The 22064-nt window shown below is 36.1% G+C and overlaps 1 protein-coding gene and 1 long non-coding RNA gene across 2 annotated transcripts in view; both read right to left on the bottom strand.

The window, feature by feature from the left end:
* Positions 1 to 2979, bottom strand: part of LOC131778474 (3',5'-cyclic-AMP phosphodiesterase 4C-like) — a 32122-nt gene extending 29143 nt beyond the window's left edge. The window contains 3 exon segments of the mRNA XM_059094893.2: positions 2342 to 2469; positions 2696 to 2898; positions 2901 to 2979. Coding sequence (XP_058950876.2) covers positions 2342 to 2469; positions 2696 to 2898; positions 2901 to 2964 — 395 coding nt within the window. The 5' untranslated portion in view covers positions 2965 to 2979.
* Positions 2980 to 3854: 875 nt separating this feature from the next.
* LOC136277531 (uncharacterized) lies at positions 3855 to 20404 on the bottom strand. The gene is made up of 4 exons (XR_010715933.1): positions 20230 to 20404; positions 12805 to 12892; positions 8460 to 8520; positions 3855 to 3946 (listed from the first exon to the last, which is right to left on the bottom strand). It is a non-coding gene; the product is annotated as an uncharacterized lncRNA (long non-coding RNA).
* Between the last annotated feature and the right edge of the window lie 1660 nt (positions 20405 to 22064).

Raw genomic sequence — 22064 nt, 5'->3', positions numbered from 1 at the left:
TTTTATAATATGCAGATCTCTTGCAAATAAATTTAAAATTCTAAGCTAAGGAATAAGTCATGAAAAAAGAATGCAACACCACCCATCTAGATTCCACAAACAATACTCCACAAGTATGGGAAAAAAGGAAAAATTAAGAATTCTGAACAAGATTTGAACCAGTGCTGTCTTGATCACTATCCAATGCTGAACTTTTAGAAAGCATTAGGCAGCTGCCTCATTTTCAAAGCAAACTGACGAACAAGTAAACAACACCTGGAGATTTTTCACAGAAAGCCAGCAACAGCTAGTGCTGTCAAAGCTAGTGCAAGCTCTTTTACTCATTAAATTACCACAGTTCTTTCTTCACCTGTCTTTTCATTCAAGACTTATTAAATAGCCAGTAAACACAGATACTGAAAAGGTTGCATGTACATATGTCACTGTAATAGCACCCAAACTGCATTGCAGGGACATTAAAACAAAATACTGCCTTTATTCTTTCTTAAAGAGTTCATCTTAGATCTCAAAAAAAAATTAACAGTTAAAAACCATTAGCTGTGCTCTAAGTTTAAGATTTCAGAATCAAAACTGATAGTTTTGACACACTGGGATGAGGAAAGTATCTGAAAAAACATATTTACAATCAAAATCTACTTCAGCTAATTAATATTTCACTAGCTAACACAGAGACCTTTTCATGTGCAAAAAGATAAAAAATCCTGTAAGCTTTTTTTTTTTGTGTTATTCATGAAAAGTTTTAAATGCAGAGCACAATGCTAGTTACAAGGAAATGATCTCTATTTTCCAAATACATATTTTAAATAATTTACAACAACTCAGAATAAATTTGCACATTTTTGTCACTTTTTTCAACTACAATATACTGATCACCTGGCAAACCACAATAACAAAAGTCTTGAAAATTTTTAAAATAAATAACAGAAAAAGATAACCCATTTCCTTTTTTTTCTGATATTAGACCTAATTATGATAACCAGACAGGATAAAATCATCTTGGAACATATATCAGGTGTAAAATTAATTACAAACAGGGTAATGACACTGGCAACTCGAACTAAAAGACTTAAGTTGTGTTTTGAACATTATCATATGAATATATCTTTTTTCACAAACTTACTCCTAATTTGTACTAAGAAAATTAAGTCATACATTTGTAAGCTGTTCGTTCGTTAGAATTTTTCACTAAATTTTGATCGGCTATTAATTTTTCACCGGACATTATCCGGTTTAAAAACGTTCATTATTTCTATACGCATGCATGCTTTAATGTTGCCCAAATTTAAAGCTCAGCCACTGTAATTACCCAAGAACTCGAAATAGCCATTTTTAGATTAATTATAAGAATACTGGGCTCGCGTAAAGCAAGATGGGAAGAAAATGACGCCATTTGCAGGGTTCACATTATCAAAATTACTTCAAACAACAACCGGCATTGATACTCGTCCTGAAGCGAAATCACTATGTTTTGACTACAGAGGTCACAAGAATTGTTTTTATAATTTTAGCACACATCAACAAAGACATCGAACAGTCCTTCCCAAAAATCGTTCATCGAGCGATAACGGAAGAACACGAAACAAGATGTCGAGGAACCCTTTACAGCCGAAACAGCTGTTCATTGGGAAACCAAGTTCTGTCAAACGTGTAAGGACGGCAAATGAGTCAATTTCCCGTTCAAAATACACAATAACAGAGAGAAAAATCGCAAAATATTAAAATTTTCCTCAGAAAACTTACAAGTTATACCCGATCGGCGTCTCAATCTCTTTCAATTGAAAATAAATCGGCCGTAAAATGCGTTTGAATTAAACACTCGCACGATCAATCGTCTATAACATAGCTTGCAGACAATAAACGGACTGTATTCGTAGCTTCATTTAATTCTTGACATGTCCTTTGTTCACAAAATACACGAACGCCCAACGCGAGCGAGGAATTTAATTTTATCAATGAAAGAAACCGGCCTCCCGAAAAAATTCCCGCTTTGCCAAAGGTACTACTTGGAAATGATAAACTAGTAAAACATGCAAAAAAAATATCAGAACTATCTTTGACAGTATGTAAATAAACCCACAGTCTGCTCATAAGCTTGGGGCAATTATCCGTGCAGCTTTATCCAAAAGAAAATTATGTAAAAAAAAGAAGAAAAATACAGCTGGATTCGAATCAACAGCAACTTCGAACATTCGAAAAATTGCTCGTTTTAAAACTGCAGGGGATTAATTCACGTTACAACTACAAAGCTGAAATCATCAGTTTCACAGGTATAGAAGCCTCATTATAAAACCAAGGGCTGGGTAAGATTAACACGAAAAAATAATAACAAAACATAACGTACCTGTCTCCCTCCGTCACTTCTTCTCCATCATCTGTGGTTAGAGAGATTTTCAAGGAAGATCGCTGAGCTTTCCAAGTTTCTGACATGGTTGACAAGGGGCCCACGTTCCGTAATATCGTCCAGTTTAGCTGCAAAACAGAAAAGAGGAAAACTGTTTACAAAGCCTTACCACAGAGCCTCGGGTTATATTGAGTACATTCAATATCAGTCCAGCTGCGTTGTGTACAAATTGTCCGCAGAGCAATACTTTGAAGGCTATCGATGAAAGTTGATGCCTCGAGGTCATAAAGATGTCTCCTACAGTAAACAGTTTTCCCGCTAGCATACAATTAAAAGAAAAAACCTTTCACCTACCGGAGTAGAATGGCTTTGAATGGGATAAAATTTAGTTCCGGCAGCAAAAGAGACGGAACCACGTTTTTTTCCAGAAGTAGTGGGCGATCGAAGACTTGATCGGACCTTTCTGTTAACGCTCCATGACCCGCGCTGAACGATTCTCAAGCAAATGCCGATGACTCCTAAAAACAGAAGATGTACCGCGTCGTATAAATCAAATATGTACAGAGCTGCTCGAATGACAGTCTTGTCAGGGATATCCAGAAGAGGAAAAGTTTAGCTATCATTATCGCTGAATTTCCGGATCACTCTTACAAAGTCCGCGCTTGCCCGTGTGTTCTCTCTTTAGAGCTTTCGACTAATTTGAAAGTTGAATGACATCACAAGGGCAAGAGGTGAAGATTGGGAATTAACATATGAATGGAGAGTTGGTGAGCGGCTAAAAATACGACCGCGGTCTGTTTGGTGATGTCATTTTCTATACCAAAGCAAAGCAAAGAACTACATTGAAAAGGCTAAAATTTTGTCACCTCGTAGCGGAAATCGTTTCAGCTTTGATCACCGAAGAGAAGAGAGAAAGGTCAAGAAGGCATTATTCTAATTTTCGTCCACTTCTCAAATTTCAGTAATCTACAGAGCAATTATGTAAATTTCACATAAAAAGAGTTTTAGAGTTTGTGATAATCTTTGCACTGTAACTAGCCTGCTTTACAGAGGTAAACGAACGAAATATTTATCCGGCTTGTACAAGAAACCAATTTAAAGTGATCTCTGGTAAACGAAATTTTATACCCGACGAGAGCCGATCGATTCTGCGAGAGACTCACTTAAGGCGTCAGTTTATTACGATAAACAAAGCGCTTAGCTCTAATAATTTCCGTCATTCAACAAGGATCACTGCATTAATTCTATTGTGATGAAAACATAGAAAGAGCAATTATGCAAATAGAGCTCTTATACAAAACGTAAGCTACAAATGCATTAATAGCTACACATAAATCAATCTAGTCCATTTTTAGGAAAATTGAAGTATCATACAATGGCACTTAAAAATTAGTTTTATCCAAAGCTTACAATTACAAGCCTTTTGATACCTTATTTCTTCCCCTACGAAAATGATATATTCTAATGGGTACAGTTTCGATAATTTTTATTTTATTTTACTTAAAGATCAGACCGTAAATCTTCCGGTTTTTAGGATCTCCTTCCGTTCGAAAATTTTTGCTCGTGCTCTTTCTCCGCCGCAAGGATTTTGTTTTGGCTTGTTACCTTGAGTGCAAACAAAATATGTAAGAACAGATATAACTCATTTTTAAATTGACAACTAGTGTATGTAACAAGCAGTAAAAATAAAACTTGCTGATTCACAGCAATTTCCATCAAAATGGAAATCTTTATTACATATTTTCCGGCGAACATGTGTTAATCGTAAAATTCAATTACAGAGATAAAACTGTCCAAAACAAATAACTGTCTTTTTCCTCTAACCGTTTTAGGAGGCCCTGAATATCGATAATCACGGAGAAACATTCACTGAAGTGGAAAATTAGAGGTTATCAGATTAACTGGAATAATACAGGCAAAAATTTCCTACGTATGAAATCTATCTCCTTGTCTTTTGGTATTAAACCATTCTTAAGTTCATTGAAGTTGATATTCCTTGAAGAAATGGAAATAGGAATATTTCTATAATGAAAAATATCCTGAGCGTTTTTTTTTAATCCAATCTCATCGTGTATAATACTTAAGGGAATATCGACCTCAGCTAACTAAAGAGTGGTTTAAAATCAATCAGCAGAACAAGAGATGTATATCATACTGTAAAATCGTTGGCTTGTATTACTCCTGTTAATACGCATAATCAGCATATTAGATCTTCCGATTAATGACCTATAAACATCGGTAAGATGTGCTAATTAGCGTTTCTCTCCGAAAACCGGCCGTTCATATGGAAAAGTTACGAAAGGCGTTCACCAAAATTTCGGCGAATCTTCGTATGAGCTCGGTCAGTCGGGCTGCCTTGGTTTCCAAGATCTCTTGGACTCACTCTCTCCTTAGTTCTCGAGATCTCGATTGTTTCGTTCGAAATCTCGATTAACCCTTTAATTCCCACGAGTGACCAAGACAGAATTACTTCTTACAATATCAACACAATATCAAGCAGACAAGTGACGAGAATAAAGAAAAATATCGATAAGGGAGTAATCACGTGCACTTGACCCTATACCAAATTCTCTGAACTAACATTATAAGAATCGTATGATTGACAATAAGGAGAATTACAAATTTGATCTGAGAGTTAAAGGGTTAACGGGCTAGAAATGTCATGAACTTTATCGCAATTTTCCGGAGAGGCGATGCCTTGATTATCCAAGTTGTTGATCTGAAATTCTTCCCGTGAAATATAACCAAGCTGGAATCTCAGCTCGCTCGGCAAAGGGTTGAAGTTTCCCACTAGAATGTGAGCAGTGCCGCTTCTCGGCGAAGCCCGTTGCGCGAGTCAGAGACGTGAGCGCTCAGCCCGGAACTCTAGGAATGAGGCACACGAAAAGTACGGCCAATATAAAATTTTTTTTTGTTCATTTATTTTTATTTATATTTATTATCATTATTACTATTATTATTATTGACTCACGAGTCGGATTTCACCGAAGGGATGGGACTGCTCAGAGTCTAATTTCCCACTAATAAAAAAGAAGAGAGAAAAGCTCCTGAAAATTGCGCAAGCTTTGTATTCAGTCTATGCGGAAGTATTCTATCTCCGTTCTATGTCTGTCGCAAAAATGGTGATCCGTCATTACCCGATTACAAGGCGAGCTGGATGTTCGGGCTTGTCCGAAAATGTGCCGATTGACGTATCAATATTTACACAGCGATGGTACCAGGCCCTACTCCGTCTAATTTGCCGGCCACAACATGAAAGCCCACAAGCAGTGAAATGTCCTTATCAGTTTCTTTGCAACGCTCAGCTTAAGATAACTTTTATGTGCTTTTATCTCGATCTGTGACTGTGTTTCTCATTGTGGCGGGTTTTTACACTACTTTGGGCTTCACCTACATGCAATAGTATACAGATAACTAAAATGAATACACGCTTTTGAATCACCTTTTGAATCACCTTTTCACCTTCTACGTAGACGCGAGTAATCCGCCGTTTGTATTTCAGCTTATACACATCCAGGCAATGAAAGGAACGCCAGATAAAAAATAGCGCGAATGACCGACGAAGTCCTCACCTGTTTGGGCAGCATCGATGCATTATAATTTTTTATTTGTGCGGTAACTTGCGGGAACTTTTTAACCGGCGAAAAATTTGCATGTCAACAAAATCAAGAGGACGAACTCCACTCCTAGACGGTAAACATCGGCTGAGGCTACAATAGTATTAATAAGAAAAAGTCAACTGCGGGCAAAATGCCCGTCGTTTCACTACTACTTCGTTAATTTAAGATTTCTCATGGTTCAAAGCGAGTATCATCGAACATCACCAAGTGATCTGATCATGACCTCTTTAGGAATAAAATGTAGAGTGTTACACAAGTGATTGATGAGAAAGAAAACATCTACTTCATCAAGATCCAGTTTATAAACATCGAAAGCAATCACCTCTTTTCTTATCTACCTAATTTGAAACTTTCAACTAAATCTGAATGATCAAGGTTATAGTCATTTAGCTTCGGTCGACAGAATTTTACTAAAATTGACGTAGCTTTCCTAACTATCTTCTTGAAAAGCAACTTTTTAAGTTTTCCTTGGCTGGTAAGTAATGCAATAAATGTATACAACTGTTATATAACTTAGATAAAATAACATTGCAGTATACGTGACACTGGCTTCTAAATCTCTGATAACAATGACAGATTACCAAGACAGCTTTATGACGGCCAATCTAATCTGAAGGGGTGTACTTGAACAGAATGCGAATGAACCGATTTTCCAGTGCATAACAAAGGCCCAATTCTTTGCCAGAAATTATCTGTTTTCGCAAGGGCCAATACCTCTGCGAGATGTCTTAGTGAAGTTAAGAGGACGATTAAGAAGGAAGAAGCTGATGCACATTGTTAAATTTGGTGTAACTTGAAAGTTAAGCTTTTACATAAACGAGAAGATCTTCTACTGTCCATGAAGTCCACCTCTCTACACTAAATATTTGCAAATCCAGAAAATCAATGCAAAGCCTCGGCTTGTGATATTCAATTTTGCCAAGTAATACCTTAAAAACCGTTCACATAACAACGCGATCTACAGCTGAAACGCTGTAAACACTTTCAAGAGCGCAATCTCGAAAGGAATGTAATAGATCTTACATGCGTGAAAAATGCAACACGCAACAAGTCGATAACAACTCAATAGCTTGTAAACCATTATGATAAAACATCTTAAGACAACAATTACCTTTTAAATATGTTATCCTTACAACTTCACGTCATTTGTAATGGCCAAAAAAGAAATTTCTTCTGCAGCGTGTCGCAAAAATTAGCGCGATGAAGGATACCCGAGACAATTCAACAGCGACTCAACAATGCCGATGCTATCTATTGCTTTTCTTGTTTAATTGGTCGTTTAACGCTTGACGTCATAGAAATTAAAAAATTTCCAGACTGATTTTCCGACAAAGCTACGGAAGATACTGATAGTCGTTCTGGAAATCTTTTATCTAGTGCAATTATGAATTTACAAATATATGAATTTCATATATCTAAAATCACTGTGAATTTATATTTAAGAAAACATCGGAGTTGTTTGTTGAAGATGTATGGCTCAGAGCGAAGAATACTTTTTGCCTATTAAACCGCTTATAATTGCACATGGTAAACAAGAAAGTTCGAGAATGATTGCAAAGATTCTCGCGAGGTCTACCGGAAGAACATTGGCAAACCAGAAGTAATTCCATAGATTACCATCTGCTGTGAGAAAATTTTTACATTTTCGTTTCTTCACGCACTTAAGAAAAAACCCTGGCGGTCTTTGATTTTATTATTTAACTCCTGTTCAGTGCCATAACCTTAACACAAGTTCGTATATATTGCATAACCCAGACTCGTACACTTGCTAGAGTTTCTATTGAATTAAGCAAGAACTTCTGCGCTTTTTCGAAGAGAATATGAGAGTTGAAAGCAAGCAGTGTTAAAATCATTATGACTTTCTGATGAAATACGATTCTTCAAGTCTCCAACGCGCTTGTTTCGGGAAGGGTTCCTGCAGAAGGTGTGCCCTTAGTCTTGTTTCAGAAAGGAAATAAATGTTACGCTGATAAAAGTGCGTAATTAAAATTATCATGTAATACCACTCCGGAAAGGAACCCTCGACGCCTGCGGGATATCCCGCAGTGGGAATTGTTCGTTAAACCTGACGTGAGCAAAACTCCGCAAAGAAACTTCTCCATCGCAGCGCTGTTTAAGAAATGCTCTTGTTATCTTAGAAAAGTTATTGGCTTCATTTCAATCACATTTTTGAGGGCAGAAACTTTGGCACCTTTTCAAGAGCAGAAAAATTATTGCGGAAGTATCACAATACATTTTGGCGTGCAAATTCTAAAATCTTTCGAGATTAGCGTAAAGGATAGACGACTTCAAGTGCATAAAGACAATAAGCTTATCAGTGATTAGGGTGATGGCGAAATCGCTTACACGAATTGATTCTAACTTCACCCCTTTTTTAAGAGATAGGTCAAGTCTGGCAATAAAGAAGAAAGGTTTTTTGTATCTTGGAATATCTAGCCTCAACACAATCATTCTTCTTCAACCTTAGCAATACATGTTTATCTTCGGATTATCCTCACCTCTTTTGTGTTTCTCTGTTCCTCACAAACTATCACTTACGGTTTCTTTCCAACAAATTTCCTATGAAACAAGTTAAAAGATTCAACGTTTTCCTTTAAAAAGCAGTTTTCTTTTGATTCCAAAATCTCAGGTTTCGTGAATATTTTCCTATTTGCCAGTTTTCATGAAAAGCCAAAGAATTTTACCCTTAGTTTTAAAATTCGTTTTTCAATGAGAACACATGTTTGTCTGATCAGATCTCAATCATCAAAATGCAAATTAACACGTATTTCAAGTATCGGTGTGTTGTAACAGTTTCGATTACCATTACGATTTCCTGTATATAATTAGCAAAAAATTGTCAAAAATGTCTATTTTGCGATTATGAGCCATTAATGAATCATGTATTGTGGTTGTAAACTGATTCAAATTTGCCACACGAGACTTCACTCACAACAAGATTTCATGGACCCACATAAAATTCTGTAAACAGGAACACACGACAAGAATACTTTTAATATTCTTTTTAAAAGATATTCCCGACCTTTTTCACTTATTAAGCTAGAGCAGATACCGTCGACAGTCAGGCGAGCCATAAAATCAAGCCGTTTTACGTTAGCTTCTTTAAACTCGTAAAATTTCTGATATCTTGTAGAGAATTGCCATACTAGAAGGTGTGGTATGGAACTGAGATGAAAATCGTGATTATATGTAGTTTTTTCGACCGGAATTATGGGGGAAATACTGGTATTTGTACCCCTTAACACTCCCTGGCATTACAATACCAAAATTTCATTAACTAGAAGTAACATAAGCTCTTCTAATAGGAAGGTTTTCGTGGCCATTGAGCGAGAAAAAAAAATACGAAATTAAGCCGCAAACACCTGTAAAGCTCTTTGTCTTGACCACAAACAGGACTTAAGTACGAATGGAAAAATAACGAAAGAGCGAAAAAAAAACACTATCAAATAGTAGACTTAATCCGAGCAAAAGCATTTATGAGCCACAAGTTTTAATTTTGGGACGAAAATTGTCAAAACTTACGAAAGCTTTCCTGAGACCGAAGCATAAACATAAACTATAAACAGACTGTATAGAATGTATAGTTCCTTTTTACGATGGTTTGAAATTCTGCGAGTAAATATGTTTAACATAAAAAAATTAATCATGAAAATTATGTTTAGACGAGAGACAAAAAAATTGAGTTGATTTACAAAATGGTATCCACTAATTCAGTGAATTTGACTTGTTTACTGTAAACAGCAAAACTGGGATAAATTTTGCCGCGAAATCCTCTGAATTATGCAGCATGGAAAGAGTATTTGAAACTCACTTCAATAAGAAATGCGACCAATAAAGGTTGATTAACGGCCTAAGGTATTAAATCCAACTTTCTTAGTTATAAACGTTGATTACACGCATGCAAGCTTGAACAGTAGCTTCTCGACAATTCACCATTACACCGCCACAAACTCAAAATGATGAAATATTTCAACCAACCTTGTGCCAATCCACGCTTTTTCGATGTTATATCATTAATCAAAGCCCAAAAAGGCTTCTAGAAAAGCAAAAGAGCTAGTAAACAGCTCATAATGTCATATAAAAGACTATAAAATCTCCAACTGCGAGAAAATTTTCTTTACCTGTCACGAGATCAGATTAACACGCCAGTCATTGACGTCATTCGTGCGGAGGAAGTGTTTGGCGGGAAAGAGTTGTGATGACGTCAAATGGATGATCCCAATGTTTTTTTGTCTGGAAAAACATTTAGGGATGCACTTGAAAATTTTCAGCTGAGTTTGATATTCTTTCCTGTTTTTATAATACAAAATAACTGGAGTTTTTAATTCTTAAGTATATGATTGGTAATGGTACAATCTGTTATTTTGGACCTTACTGCATCTATGCCGAACGTTTCAAGCAGGTAACTGAAAACATGACCTCTAGCATTCTCAGTTTACATCAACACAATTTCCTGAAAACATTCAGTCAAATCTGATCATTTCATATGGTGATAAATCCGATTTTGTCTTATCTATGCGCAATATATACCTCTTGGATAGCTGTTTGCATTTTCACTTGGTGTGCAAGTTTTCTGAGCGAGGGGCGATCGTAAAGACGTAATTGTACATGCGCGAACTATAGGAATCGACTAAACGTATTGGTATTTTCCAAACCACATTTGCATCCCTCTTTAAGAAAAAAAAAAATATACTTGAAGTTGGAGAGCAGTTAAGCGACTATTTGCTCAAAAAAATGAGGAGAAGTTATAATAACCAATTAAAACCGGCAAAAATTAAAGTACGGCTTTGATACGTATATACAAGAATATCCCAACTCTTACGAAATAGCTTCTCACCAAAATATGGCAAAAGGAAAGTGACAAGATACACTTAGTTCTAATGGGTTTTTAACGGTCAACCTGGCGTGAAAATTTTCGAAAACGTCAGAGCGCAATAAGGTGGTTCACAACATGTTAGTTTTGACCGGCTTAAGTTCGCGAGTTCAAAAAATACATTAGCTCAAGTCAAAATTGACTCATCCTGCAGCTGACGGTCTACAGAGGAAGTGAATCCGCTAAGTTTTTCATTTCTTGTTTCCTTTAATTGCTTTGCACTTTGTGTGTCGATTGTTTATGGTTTGTACTCTATGACCTGACGCGTAATTCTTCTTTGTGAATTGGTTTGGAGAATTTGGTGTTATTTATCAGTATAACACTTTCTAGATGATAAAGTTGTCCATTCTCATTAGCTATCTGCGTGGTTAAATGATAAATGCTGAGATTAACGAGCTAATTTCATCATTATTCTGGTCACATTCGGTGAATGTTCGAAAGCAATTTCTCTCATTCTGTGATACAAACAGCCTACATGTGTGTCAATTATGGAGAATCGCTTAGCAGCAATGTTTGAAAACACTCAGCATATTTTACCCCTCAGCAACAGTATTTCATAACGTTAACAGAGCAACAGAAACAATACCGACGAAAATGAAACCTGTACAGTAAAACACATAAGGTGTTAACCGAAAATAGCATATTAGTGTCAATTCCATAAAAAATTTTAAGACATTAGAGATTAGAATAAGGAAATTATCGTTCCTCGCAAAAAAAAAAAAAAACAAATGCACACGGTGACCTTTCATTTTAGTGTTTGAAAATTTAGAGAATTTAATGTCTTTTTAAAATTACAAATCGTTTTACTTGCATCACATTGTATCAACGGCTTACCTTAAACTTAGTCAATAGGTTTCCATTTGGTAGGACTTCCCAGTCGACAGCAAATGCATACATACAAAAGCATATTTCGCATATGTAAATGTGTCATGGAATATGGAACGCACTATGACCTCGTCCGCCTTTAGTGCGACACCTGCCAAACTAAGATGAACATTCTAATAGCTGCCGACGGCGGATAGTACAATTTGCTGTAGATCTCCCGTTATCTAAAGTTTGCTTTTTGCCCGTAGAGACGCAACAGGACTCTCGACAAGATCTAAGCTGGCAGCCGGATAGAAAAATATAAATACGCAGCTCTTCACTTGCGTGAAAATTAGTTTTCAAATTTCATATTTTATTTACATAACGTCATGTTAGCGGTACTCGGTGTCAATTTGTGTTTCTCATTGACAAAATGGCGCTAAGCTGTATACTGACAATTTCTTCTCTATGCACTTAATGGTGAAAGACTTATTTAAAGTAATGTTTGTTCAGGTTGGCGAAAAACATCAATACATCTGGGTATAATTATTTTTTTTCACATTAAGCAATGTTTTAGTCGATCGCGCGAGCGAAGATCTCTTTCAATATTGAGAAGTCTTCTACGCTTCGGCACTCACTGCAGCAGAAGATCTGATTAAATTTATTTTCCTCGTAAAAGAGTTTAAGGTTAAAACAACTAAGAAAATAAAACATCGATACAGCTGGCGTATACAAATTATATCAGACTCGGTGACGAAACTATTTCTTCTACAGTCAAGAAGGCTCTTAAGAATCATAATTCTATTCAAAAAATATTTTCCAATTTGTAGTAATACTTTTCCGGGACCTACAGCCGCTCTCTGTTATTTCAATCCTTGAAAAACAAACATGTACTCGTTTGCATATAAATTTGCGAACACTCGTCGAAGACAGAGGGAAAACTGGTATTAACTGGTCTTCGATTTTTGCATTAGCACTTGGCCGGTGTATTACCCAATTCGACTTCATTAGGGAAAACTCTTTGGTAAAATGTTTCTGCAAAGGTTACGTTTGTAGCAATTTCATAAAGAATGCGTCGAAATTATTATCCATACAACATGAAATGATCGTTTTGTTGCCTCTAAAAATTAAAGCATGCAATGTTTTAAAAAATATTTATGTCTCACCTCCAATCACTTATACGATAAGCGCCGATGTTTCTTCACCGCCGAACAAGTTTGCTGTTATTTTCCTTCAGCAGGGGCCGTGAAGTCTCTGAAACAAAACAATTTAATATGCATTTTTGATTCAGAAGAGTTACATGGTTTATAGAAAAAATATCATTGAAAGAGGCATTCCCCGCCGCTTATTTAGAACCTACCAAAACAGAGAGAAAATTTGCGATTGGCAGAGACTCAAAACCCGTAGAGCACAATTTAATTCCCCGTGAATTGACTCAAATAGGATATCGATCTCGGTTTGATTCTCGTGTATCAAGCGAAGGCGCAGTATGAAACGTGCGGCATCACAAAATTAGCTTATCGTTAGAAGCTACGCGAAGTATAGTAAACGTGTTTCGTGGGAAGTGTTTCTAAAACGTATTTCTAATTTTTTGTCATAGAAATAACGGCCGAATTATTAATATTCATTGAAGGTAAATAGAGTGTTAGGTACGGTGTTTAGCATACATTTTGTCAAAGGACGCCAATTCTGTTCGTGATGTTTAATTTATAAATTTGAAAGAATAACAGAAATTTGAAGACACTTGTTTTAAATCAAACGCAACGTTAAAAAGATTGGCTTCGAAAAAGTCTGTTGCACTTCGAGTGCGTTTTTTTCGGGACGAAAAATTTAGCTAAGAAGTACAGCATATTTATGTTATCGTCTGTGCAATATATCAAACTGAAAAGGAATGGTCGTCGAGTTTGAATTATTAAACATGTTTTAGAGTTTAAACGGAAGCGATTGATCATGAAGTTGTAGTTAGCTAGGGATCTCCTCATCCAATAGTCGTTTGGAGCAGTAGTCGGATTAAATTCCGTGCTTCCAGCTTATTCGATCCTTTTTTTAATCAAGAAGCAGTAACTTCATCAACTAAAAGTACAGCTCTTTGAATCGAACAGCAATTACGTTGGGCAAGATTTTTTATTTCGCAGCTTTTATGCTTTTGCAGCGACTGTGGGGATCGCTGTCATGGTTTCAAATACTGAGCGAGTTTGTACACAAACAATGAATTAGTCGACAGAGAAGCATGGAAAATTCATCAAAAAGGTCTTTAGATATTTGCTCGCTCACCTCGTATGTTTACGTTCGCTCATTACAGCGTATTATTGCTCCATTCATTTACTTATCTATATCTATGTTTGTTATTTGTTTGTCTATTTATCGTCCGAGAATGTATAACCAGCAGAAATTTAAAGGGTCGTCGTACTTTTTTAAAATTGAAGTGCACTGGGTTGCTATGGGAACGCGAAAAATATTTTCACAGGAAGTAGCTAGGATTGGTACTGGGGGGAGAGGATCTCGGGTTAATGTGATCTCCCGTCGTGGTCTAAGGAAAAAAAACGTTAATTGTTATTGAGAAAAAAAGCCCAGTATACCCTAAGCGGCAGTTAGACGCTAATGTGTACCACCCCCTTGCTTATGAAAAATCGCGCTAATTTTTATTCAAATTTTAAATTTGACATGACAGAATGAAAAATTGACATATACGAATTGCAAAATGCGTAATGAAAGCGCTAAATAAGTGCTATATGCATCATTACAGAGGTGCAATTTACCGTTTTAAACGTCTATTCGGTTGGCTAATGTAATTGGTCAGTTTTCTCGCCTCATTTGCAGCGAACAAAGTGTCGGTCATTCATCATTCTGTACCAGCAAGTTCCGTGTTTTAGAATACCCTAATGGGAGAGCAAAATATAGATCGATGAAGTCCTGTAATATTCCGGAATATTCTATTCCAAATCACAAAAATTCTCAGACCTGTTTTGCTTAAAATCTAACTCCTCGCTAAATTCGCGCAAGAATTGTTTACCGGCCAAAATTTACCTTAGATTACTTCCTTCATAATATACAGGAATAACGCGCGTTTATATATGCCTTCTCTATCAATCAACTTGTGGGGAGAATTGAATAAATAATTTATCTGAAAAGCGTTTTATAACAAGAAAAAAACACTCAGAGGATGGTAATCGTGGTACGCGAGGAAAGTTATATTTGGTGATGCAAATTTTAAAAATGTTTTTCTTCGCGATTCTTGAAAGATTTAAATATTTATCTTTTTTGCATGAGCTTGTTTTTGTTGTTTTCGTAAGGAATAAATCTTTGGCGAGAAATTGTCTGTCATTAATATTTCGCAATTGTATTGAATTTTTCTGCGAAATATCTTACTCAGAGATTGGCCAAATCATTTTAAAATGACAACCATCCTTCCAAAATTCTACTTTGCTCTTCTTTAATTATATTTTTTTGAGTTAATATAAATCCAAGAATATGTATAAAATTGCCGGATTTGAAATCAAAACGAAATTCACGCACCAAGAACCGCCCACCATTAAGTACAAAGGCTAACCATAAATTGGCTCTAGGTTAACAAAAATTTTTTTCATCTGGGTCCAAACTGAAAATAACTTGCTTCTGGAATGTAAGAATGAAGGCCCGAAGTTTCAGAAAATATTCAAAATGTTTTGGTAATTATAAGAAATTAAGCACAGGCCGAAGGTTGCTTTTGTTATAAATTCAACTTGAGAATTCAAAACATGTTTATCTATATATACATCGCTCGAAAAAACCTTGAAAGTGTTCTTTTACTCATCTACGCCTTTGGTATTTGTAGCAAGAGAAAACTGGGAAATATAAGAATTAATTCTGATAATACAAGGAATTTCAATGCGGAGTTTTTCACGAAGTCAACGAATGTTTTTTTTGGCACGGCAAAATGCAAATTGAAGCCAGCGATGAAAACACATCTTTAAGGCGATCAGTTAGATTCGTGAGGTGATGGAAACATACGCGATGTTAATTATAAAATCTTTTATCTATAAAGCCTTACCTTAGTCTCAGACGTTGATTAAAATTCCTCCGTAAATGACTTAGGATCTTTGTAAGAGAATTCAAGAGAGTGTGAAGAATTGAACGAAGAAATTGAATTATGCAACTTTCTCCCAATGGTTGTGATTGAAATAAACTCATAATTTGCACCAGGTATTTTTATATCAATTATTTTCAATCCAAAACAATAACTATGAGAGAGATAACAATGCCAGTTAAATATCTGCAAGAAAATTTGATTATAACTATAGGAAGCCCCAAAGAGATAAAACAGAAATTTTGGGAGAAAAATCTTATCACCTCAATCTGATCAGGTTTTTAATGCAAACCTTTCCAGACTAACTGAATTAGCTGAAAAATTATGCGTAGGACGGTGGATTAATAAGCCGTTTTCCATAAAAAGCGGTAAAAGCAGTGACTTTTACCGCAAAAAGTATCGTTCACGATTCATTTCAATATTTTTTAATTGGCAAATTTTATTTATAAATGATTCATTTTTAATTTTCCTCTGAAAATTTTCATCTCTGATCTCTGCAGGTTTAAATATGAGCCATGGACCATAAAAAAAGAGAAAAAATCAACCTTTTTGTAGAAATTTCGTCAAAAAGGTATTTTCTTCAATCGATCTTTTCAAGTTCGTCTCAACTTTCAATTCGCACCGCTTTTCCACTATGAAGTGGCTCAATATCTATCCTTGGTATAAACCTTACTTCCTTTGTTTTAAAGTTTCCTATTCTGGGTTTTTATCATCAACATACTCAAAAGCTTTTTGTAAAAATGAAAACGAATTTTCAACCAGGTATGAAGCTGGTTTGTAACTTGAAACATGCCGGACACTAAGCACATCATAATCAACGGAAATCTCTTAACGAGAAGACAAAGTTAAAAACGCAGACCGTTTTGATGAACACCAGATGCTTATTGTGTCTTAAACAAATATTCGGTAAGCTTTTTGGGGGTATTTTGAATCGCATTTAGAATCGCTTTCGATTCTGCCTTTGGCTTATCTTTGAGATCTGTCGAGAAATTTGACAACAAACTAATTGATAAAAGATCTAGCCCATGCAGATGTTTGAAATGAGAGGAAATTGTATTTATTTTCGAATTTAGAGCTGTCTGCAATACTAGAATAATCGCCAAAAAGTGGCTGTGGCATAGAACTAATAATGAGACGTGTGTATGTTTTGAACCAGTTTCAAACCCGATACAAAGTTAATTTTCCTTTTGACAAAATGCTTTTGGGTACGTTGATGATAAAAACCAAGAATGGAAAACTAAAAGACAAAGGAAGTAGAATTTAAACTAAGGATAAATTGAGCCACTGCGTAGACAGTCAAATTGATAAAAACAAAAAAAAAAAAACAAGACAATCCTCACCAGCTAATAGGTAGCCGCAGCATGTGTGGAATGCAGCCCTACGCATGCGCGCGAAAACCACGTACGCATCTTTGTTTGCTGTCACATCATTGGTTAAGTTGATGACTCAAGTGTTGTTTGTATAATTGATTTATACGAAAATACATTTGTAAATAGCTGAAAACCGATGAAGTCAAAATCTGTTGCCCTTTGGTTTCGCATTTATTAACGCTTTAAAAGGCTATGTCTTTACATGCTCTGTCTTTCGATTCAGCTAATGAAATGAAAATTCAAAATGGCTTTTCTGAGCTTATTATAAACTTCAATTTTATACAGTAAGCTCTTTCGGCAGTTAGGCTTCGCTGACATTTTTTAAACATGAGAACAAGAGAAATCTTCAGTTTAAGAAAAAGACTGGACATATTCCATCAATCGAATATAAAGTATTTAACTTATATTCTCTTGATTCCACGTACGTTGGCACCAAATTTGTATCATTGAGAACCATACCCAACGAAAAGTAAACATTGAAGCTCAAAAATCATATGCACGCTAAGTCTGAGATGGCGGTTGTTTTCAATAGACAGGAAACGAAGATCAGAGAAAGCCGCCGGCTGACTATTTTGTCAAAATGGCGGGAAAATAAGATACACAAGCACATGTTCCAGCCATTTCCCGTCGTGCAGCTAGCTTGACCAATCACAATCTAGACAACAGAGTTCCGACATTTTCATTGTTGCGCAAGTGTACAGAGTAAAAGTACTTCAATGGCCAGGCCTGACATACGAGAAAACTAAAAGAAATGAAACTTCCTGATATTCTTACGAAGAATATTCAATATTAATTTTAGGGAAGGGAGTTAAGAGAACGTATGGTAATCTTGACGAAAAACTGTAAGCCAAGGTCGAATCACCTTGAGCAGCTGATAAAAAGCAACTTTGTTGATTCACGTAGATTTAAATCGTATCAAGAGTGGGTGTTAATAAGCTATGGATCAGCAGTCTGTGGAACCTCCGGAACAAGCGGAGCCATTAATTTTTTTGCAACAAAAAATAATAATGAAATAAAATAAAAGCCATAATTACCTTAAAACTGTTCGAGATTTCGTTTTCGGGCATGAAGAAGCTAACGCTAGAAGAAAAATAGATCATACCTTGACGTTCAACCACAGGAAGCCCAAGCTCACACAGTGAGCATCTGTCAATATGCAAATATGTTTACGTTGCGCAATGTGTGAAATGTTAGGATTTGCATGGCAATAAACATTCGCGCTCTCAACCTTAAAAAGTTCTGGACTATTTTTCAATGAGGACAAATTAACCCCGCTAAAGTGGTTGTTCTTTTGCATTGCGAGAATTTTTGGGCTGATTCAGTTCAATTTAGCTCGGTTTCGGTTCAACTGCCTTGCCCTCCACATAATCCTTTCCAAGATATGTCTGTGAGTAACGCCAACCGAATGAATCCACTGGAAATAAAACGCTGTAAATTTGCTCCGAACGCCCGATCACCCCAGAATTCTACAAGCATCACGGGCGATAATGTTACTTAATGCTTGTGTTCCTAAAGGTTTGCTGAGAGCCTTCGGATGAGGCGTTATTCGGATATCGTGGTACCCAACAACAACAACAACAACACTTTATTTCTACTACTATAAACAACAAAAAGAATTTACAAGAATATAATTAAAAATAAATAAACAGTAGATACAGTGGTGGGGAACCCAAAATAACTAAAAAGCTAAACTAGTTGGGTGACCGGATTTTTTTTTTGTTTTTGAAAAGGCTCAACAACAGTTTATTTTATACAACTGTAAACAACTAAAAGAATTTACAAGAATATAACTATAAATAAATAAATGAACATAGTACCCAAACTGTTAGAGAGCAGGATGGGTGACTGCTAATTGCTCCTAATGACATTATATACCCTTGTGTTAATACTGTGAATGTCGCCACAATTAAAGTTGGACGTCAAGGATAACTGAAACATATTTCTCTTTGAAAGTATTCGTCTCTGTATCCAATAAAAACTTTCAGACAGTGTTAACGTCTCTTTTATTTTTGTTTTACCGCATTACTTTTCTTTCATTGAAAAAAACATGGGTTCCAGAGGTTTCGCAGGTTCCACAGGTTCCGGAGGTTCCGCGGTCTGCTGATCCTCAATTTCGTAAAACCTATCAAAAGTTTCCTCGAGGGGAACTCATTTATGAGTGTACGCTGATGCAAAAAGGTCTGATCGAATAGTGCGGTTGATAGAATCAGACAGACAGTTAAAATGCGATAAATTAGATCGATTCGACTTTCCTTTGTTTTCTAAAGATCTTAACAAACAATTTGCCCATTAGGTTCTACATAAGGTGATATGTGCCTTGTTTCAGTTGTTCCATTCGACAATTAAGCCGCCGAAAAGCAAATGAAATACGCTTGGATTTTGACACCTATCCATCATTTGTAATATTTTTTCTGCACATTACGAATACAAGAGAACTGTATAAACCACTCGTGTAAAATCGTGGAAATTTCAATCACATTTGTTATGAATAAAACGAGATGTGTTCTTTTTGCCAACATCGAAAACAGCGCACCAAGGTTTTCCCATAGTGTGGTTAAAGAAAGATTTGTAACCTCTTTTTTGTTCGATTTCAAGACGTGCATCCATGCAAATTTTGTTAATATTTGAATGGAAACTTTTTTGCAATTTATCAAGTTAGAAAAACTAGCGATTTTATTAATGTAGCAGAAAATACATTTCGCGTCTGCTTTAATATTTTTGGGCGTAATCAAATGTGAAAGTAAATAAATACCTCGGAAAGAGAAAATATAAAGTAGAAATCGTTACAAAATTTTGACTTGTTTTTGTTAATTTGCAATATGACGATTGCACTGTTCCGTCCTCTTACATAGTCATTCCCGAACAGAATGCGCCTTGAAAACCTACATCGGTAAAATTCATTTCGTATTTGTGCAAATGTATTAATTTCGACTCGCGAAAGTGCTTAGTTTTGAAAACATGAACATATGTTTCTTTCCCGCATATATTTGTGAAAATATATTCTACTTTTTTACGCTACAATTCAAGCTGTTGCTGCGTTCTTGAGATTAAAATTTCGCTTTCGGTTTCTTTACAAAAGCTCGTATATTTCTCAGGTAAACCAGCGTGAAAGTTGAAGCCTGGAGACAAACTAGGGAGATTTCGTTCAAACTTACCTTCTGAGTAAAGAATCCGGTCTATTCCTTGATTCCTCTAAGCCGCTAAGAAAGCTCTTGTGGCGACGATTAATCCTACGAGTAAGCCAGTTTCGATAAAAATCCTATATCAAAAGGAGAATTGTGCTATGAGAGGAAAGGAGATGATGACTTATAAAGCCTGATGAGTACACTGTTTTGGCGAGGGCCACAGTGACAGTTCCGTTACCTCATCGAGCTGTCGAACCGCTTTCCAGTTCCTTGACAATTCATCATCTGTAAGATATTGTTGTTTTGTTTTACTCCCCAAGGCAATCAGCTGGCATCAATAATAGAAATGTCAGGATATTTTTTTAATTTCAAATGAAGTTCCTTGGAAACAAGTAAGTGCCAACTGTATCATTGAAATTGCGCCAACAAATTCGTTCCGAAGAAAAATTATTGATGAAGAAGTCAGAAATTCATCTTTATTTTAACTTAGGCAAAGAAATTCTTAAAAAACCATTCTTAAAAATTCGTAAAACTCATTTTATCAATGGTTTCCGTAATCATTCCAAAATTTTGCACCCTTTCACGTATATCAATATTTTTTGTATGTGATCTAAGACATATTCATTTGACTCTTTGACGGCTTTCACGAAACAAAAGCGGCTCAACACTTCCTCAGTTGAAACAACTCTTTATCACCCGAGCCGAATGATAAAAATAAGACCTTTCACGCGGCCTGTCAAGAAAACTTTCAGGGAATGAATCTAGAATTCTTACTTGGTTCCTTAGCAACGAGGGTGGATTATTAAATGACGTCAAGTCGGTCAATTTAATCTGAGGCATACTCAGTATAATGCAGATCTGTGCAACTAAAAATCTGGGACACTTTGAAAACGGAACATGTCTTCCTTCTTCTGAAATTCAAACTAAATATCTCTCGGCGCATTTCTAATGAAGTTAAAACCATTCATTCGGACGAATATGTTTGACAATTTTCACTAGCAAAAAACGCTCCGCAAAGGCTGTGAAGACTAAATACTGTTGGTACAATAAGCTGTTTAAAGTGGTCCAAAAAAAACGCAAAATGACAATCAAGAAAAGTTCAGTTCCCACTTGAACTTCCGACGTAAGCAGGGTAGTTTGATCCGAGGTTTCGAGAACCTACATAACTCTTTCGCTGAAGTGATCATTATTGCTTTGGGGCTAATCTCTTCCGTATTCCTTATGATGAGATAAATCAACTTGTTAGTGGTAAAATGTTTAGTCTTTGATACATAATTTGAGACAAATGAAGCTCTTAATGGCAGGAAACTATATTGTCGGGCGTTCTTTTATTCTGACAAGTTCGTATGTGCGCCTGGACAGGATAATCAGCCCTCTCCTGACAGTGGGAAGAAACACAGACCAGATCCGGGGAGCGGCGGTAACTGGATCATTTTTGCGCGCAGCTTGCGCCCAATGTGCGCCAGATTTGCGTGCACTTTGCTCCTAGTTTTCCCCCGCGTTTCAGCTCCCATCACATTTCAATATCCCAGAATGAAATCAGTCAGGCTTCATATATTTGGAAAATTTTTTATTCTGACACATAATTTTTTTAATAATCGAAATGTGTCATGCAGTTTTAAAATAAATATTGTCATATCTTCTTTTTTATCTGGTTGGCAGCCCTTGACACTGTCTGGTCTGCTGCAGCTTGCCTACATACCCGAGTGTGTTCGTATAATACACTAATTTTAACAATGTTAGTGTCAAGTGCGTTTTGTGGTTCCTACGAAAGAGCTGAGAGAGGTCTGCGCATGTCAAACATTTTCGTGGGCTCACGCGTGACACCACAACTACACTACACTAAAATGGCGAATTATTTTATA

Source organism: Pocillopora verrucosa, chromosome 12, assembly GCF_036669915.1.
Source record: "Pocillopora verrucosa isolate sample1 chromosome 12, ASM3666991v2, whole genome shotgun sequence".
NCBI classification, from domain to species: Eukaryota; Metazoa; Cnidaria; class Anthozoa; order Scleractinia; family Pocilloporidae; genus Pocillopora; species Pocillopora verrucosa.
This window is presented reverse-complemented; position numbering and strand designations above follow the sequence as displayed.